The 4,699-nt window shown below is 36.7% G+C and overlaps 1 protein-coding gene across 1 annotated transcript; it reads right to left on the bottom strand.

Moving 5' to 3' along the window:
* Positions 1–1,957: 1,957 nt before the first annotated feature.
* On the bottom strand, positions 1,958–3,675 carry LOC132624927 (anthocyanidin 3-O-glucosyltransferase 5-like). Its single transcript, XM_060339693.1, has 2 exons — positions 2,797–3,675; positions 1,958–2,664 (listed from the first exon to the last, which is right to left on the bottom strand). The coding sequence occupies exons 1-2, from the start codon at positions 3,568–3,570 to the stop codon at positions 2,011–2,013; spliced, it is 1,428 nt and encodes a 475-aa protein (XP_060195676.1). The 5' UTR covers positions 3,571–3,675; the 3' UTR covers positions 1,958–2,010.
* Positions 3,676–4,699: the final 1,024 nt, after the last annotated feature.

Below are 4,699 nucleotides of genomic sequence, written 5' to 3' on the forward strand. Positions count from 1 at the left end.
CCTTAAAAAAAAAAAAAGATACAATAGCTCCAAGCCTCCAACAATCTAGAGTAAAATAATTGCACACTGGTTAATGAGCCAAATAAGATTATGAGGGTGTTCGGCTAAGGTTATAAATTGATCAAGCTAGCTTGTAAGCACTTCTTGGCTTATCTACGATTCATGCGTACAGTTTCTGACAGGCAGCCGAATAGACCTCCCTAGTAGGCAGGACCAGACATTAACTGATTGGTAAGCCCCACTCATCCAGAATTGCCAGGTCTAGACTTGGGAGTACTTTTGTGTATGTAGACTTGATGGGTAGGTGGGGCCCCTGTCCCGACCATGATATAGTCATGTTCTCTTTAGAGGCTTGTAGATGGGTCCTGTATGTTTTGTATGTTAGCATTAGGGCCTTGCCGGCCTTTTGTACATATTCATTTTGGGACTGTTAGTTGTACACGTTCATGATGGCCTCGTCGGCCTGCACAATTATGTATGTATGTTTTGGGTGTGTGTACCCTTCAGATGTGAACGTTACTACTTATAGATGGTTCAGGATACGACATTGTCGGCCTTGGTTGGTATTGTCTGTTTGCAGGTAGGTCTCGTCCACCTAAGTTGAGGTTTACCCCTCTAGAGTTACAGTTACAGAGTTGTTCGCTCGAGCCGAGTATGACACCGGGTGTCGGCCACACCTCTTCAGATTTGGGGCGTGACACTACACGTATGGTAAATACTTAAAGTGCTTATAATTAAGTCAATTTCTTATAATGCAAAATCAGTCATGAGTTGGAAGAGTCATAATCTCCAGCTTATAACTTTTCAACAATTATAAGCACTTTTAGGTTGATTAAATTTTTTACTATTTATCCTTAATATCTTTTTCTAATTCTCAAAGTAACTTCCCAAAGCAAAAGTCTGAACTTCTCTTCATCCTATATCCATCGTTCTTCCTTTTCTTTACAAAGAAATGCACACTTGATACAAATAGTTGGAACAAGTCGTTATTGCATTTAAAGAACAAATTTAAAAAATGCAAAGTTAGGATAAATTTTGCATTATATTTAGGGCAAAGATGCAAATATACCCCTCAACTTTGTGATTTAGAGCAGATATATCCCCGTTAAAAAAGTGGTGTATATATACCCTTGCCGTTACAAAATGCTGCAAATATACCCTTTTCTCTAACGAGATTTAAAAAAAAAAATATTTAGCTTATTTTCTAATTAAAGGAAATGCCATGTGGCTTTAAAAAAAAAGTCTACCCATTTTTTTTAGTAGACATATTTTTCTAATGCCACATGGTAATTGTTTTTTTGTGGGTCGAGTCTGGTTCGTTTAAAAAGATATCTCTATGGTTAAAAAAATAATTCTACCCATTTTTTTAAACGAACCAGACCCAACTCACCAAAAAATTATCATGTGGCCTTAGAAAAATATGTCTACTAAAAAAAAGAGTTGATATTTTTTTAAAGCCACGTGATATTTTTTAAAATTAAAATATAAACTAAACGATTAAAAAAAATCCGTCAGCAAAAAGGATATATTTGCACCATTTTGTAACGGCAGGGCTATATTTGTACCATTTTTATAACGAGGGGTATATCTGCTTTATATCGAAAAGTTGAGGGGTATATTTGCACATTTTCTATTACGCTGAAGCAAGAAGAAATACACAATTGCAACAATTAAACCATTGTATATGATTATGTGGCGATTAAGGGTTAAAATTAGCCTACTTGAGAGCTGATTTTTCAATTTTTTATCCCCACACACCTAAAAGAGAGTGTAGCCACTGTCTTTGCCACATCAAAATCTAGGGGGTAAAGATTATCAAATAGCCAAGTTCAAGGGGTAATTAATACTACTAATTGTTTAGATGGATCAAAATAAAACGCGCCAAATTTAGAGATCATTAGATATTCTCTCTAGAATAATCGAGCCAACAAACTTAAAATAGCACGAGATAGCCTAATCCGGTGAAAAGCCAAAAGCAATTTATTCATAATTGAAAAAATAGGATCACAACTATCTGGTACAAATATTCTTCACAAGCCCACAAATTGAGTTGTAAGACGAACCTCCTTCACTTAGTGCATTTTTCGCGCTCATCTTTAGTTTTTTAGCTTTTTCCCTTATACACTTCCCTTCTTTTGTCTGCATCAAAATTCTCATCATTCCTTGAATCTCCTCTCTCCAAACCACCTTTTTTGTTGGCAAAACTGCCGGTCGAATCGCCACCCCAAGCTCCTCTGCCAACATGGTGGCATTCATTCTTTGTTCTGCATGTAATGGCCATGCAATCATGGGAACGCCATTCGTCAAGCTCTCAATCGTTGAGTTCCATCCACAATGTGACAAAAAACCACCCACTGATGAATGACTCAAAATTTCAACTTGTTTGGCCCACATAGGCACTACCAGGCCCATATCTTTAGTCCTAGTTATAAACCCTTCCGGCAAATATTCCAACGCCGTACGTGTATCATTTCCTCCAGAGTTCAGATATGCACTATCTGCATCACCATCGGATGGTGGACGTACCACCCAAACAAATTTTTGTTGACTTAATTCCAAACCCCAAGCAAGCTCAGTCATTTGTTGAGACGAAAGTGTTCCACCACTCCCAAATGATACAAATACAACTGACTCAAGATTCTGCTTGTCTAACCATTGGATCACCTGTTTGAAAATATAAACAAGAACATAAATAATTTAGACTTGAAATACGTCAAATAATGTATTGAAAAGAGTGGTATTAATTTGTTCCTTTTTCATCGCGAGATGACTGTGAAATTGAAATTCTAACATTACCTCGTCACGTTCAGCTATTTCAACTGTTCTCCTCAAGGGACCAATTGGGTAGATGGGATAATCTGGCACTTTAAGAACTGATCTCAACTTGTCATTATTTCTAAGTGCTTTGATAGTCTCAGGCTCTAAATCTTCCCAAGTATTAATCAAGACTCCATCAAAATGCGTATATTCCACTCCGAGCTTAACGTACTCTTCATACTGTTGATTCCTCCGGTCCAACATAGGATCCACCACGTCTTCGGGTCGCAATGCTTTGCAACCCGGAATTTTCAAAGGTTCTTTAAGATCAACATATTCGCCCTCAATTTCTTTGTCAAAAACTTGGCAGTATATAAATAACGCCAATGTCCATGAAGTAGTAGGATGGTACGCGTACTTAGGAATGTTAAACTCTTCGGCTATAGGCAATATTTGTGTGCAAAAAATGTCGACTATGAGAGCATTTGGACGATGAGTCATGGAAGCAATGACAGAACGGATTTCAGGCAATGCTTCACGGACCAATATTCTAAATCGAGTGAAAAGTTTAGTGCTGGAGTCTATTAGGTGTGAAATATCGACCGAAGGAATGGGAATTATTTCTATAGTTTCTTTCTCATGGGATTTCTTGAGAAATTGGGTTTCTGTTAATGAAGAGCTAGTTGTGATAGCAAGAATAGTAATTTTGATATTATGGTGAGTGGCTAATCGATTGCCTAAGACAAGAACCGGAATTAAATGGCCCATGCCAGGGCTTGAGAGTATAGCAACATGAAGTTTTGAGCTATCCATATGGATAATTTCGGAAAATAGAAAATGAAATTTTATTGGAAGGAGTGGGGAATAGAAAATATTGATGAATTTTACAAAGTGAATAATTTATGTATGGGTTTTATAGGACTACAAAGTTTGGAAGACCACAAATAGTTTTCAATCAATCAAATAATTTCCTGAGGGACATACATGACAGTCCTTTTCTTAAGGGAAAGAAACAAACACGATAGTAGGTTTAGCAGATTTGAGAACCACTAATGTTCTAACTTTTGAGAAGCTTCCCAGTATACTACAAAAGCTAAGGACTGATTTTGTTTTTCTTCATAATTTCGCCATGAATGGCGTACGTGGCCCTTCTATTTCATACACAATAATGGATTTCTCTGCATTTTTGCACCCCTAATGTGTGCACCGTTTTTTAAGTTGCACCCTATCCTCTTATTTTTTGTAATTTACCCTTTCCCTTTAATCTATTCACTTCTTTACAAAAAATATATATTAAATAAATAAATAAAACTGAAATTGAAAGGCTGAGGAGGAAGGAGGGTTGGAGGGGGTGGAAAGGATGAGGTGCTATTCTTCACGGTAAGAGATCGTATAGTACAGCATCCATAGGTACTGATTGTCCATTACTCCTTTTTTCTTAATGCACTTAACTCTTTAATTGTTCGAATTTGTTGTGTTATCAGTAGTAGATTTGGCTTAAATTAACTCTTAATCATACCTTTGACCAGACTGTTCGATGTTACTACCAAGAGCCCCTTATTACGAAGAACAGATCAGATGAAGCATTTGAATAATCTATGGTATCAACACTTGGAAATATTTTGGAACAGATAAAATGCTAGAACCAGAGGCTTGTCCTATTTCCATTGCTTCTAGGAGTTGGAGTACCTACTTTCTCCTCCTCCCTTGGATTCCAGTTTTTCTTCTTCTTTTTTATTGTACATTTCCTATATTATTCCTCATAAAATGAACCGTAATATAGTTTTACAAAAAAGTGAATAGCCTAAGGGATAAATCATAAAAAAATAAGAGAATAGGATGCATATCGAAAAATGAAGCACACATTTCATGTGCAAAATGCAAAGAACTCAAAGGAAAAATGATACAAAGGAGGACCTTCCACCCGGCCTCTGCGCATTTA

Source organism: Lycium barbarum, chromosome 12 (assembly GCF_019175385.1).
Source record: "Lycium barbarum isolate Lr01 chromosome 12, ASM1917538v2, whole genome shotgun sequence".
Taxonomy (NCBI): Eukaryota; Viridiplantae; Streptophyta; class Magnoliopsida; order Solanales; family Solanaceae; genus Lycium; species Lycium barbarum.

Excerpts from the sequence above, each read along its gene's own strand:
- LOC132624927 (XM_060339693.1), bottom strand. The coding sequence starts at position 3,570 with ATGGATAGCTCAAAACTTCATGTTGCTATACTCTCAAGCCCTGGCATG. Across the intron at positions 2,665-2,796 it reads AAATAGCTGAACGTGACGAG|GTGATCCAATGGTTAGACAA; the intron begins GTAATGTTAGAA and ends ATTTTCAAACAG.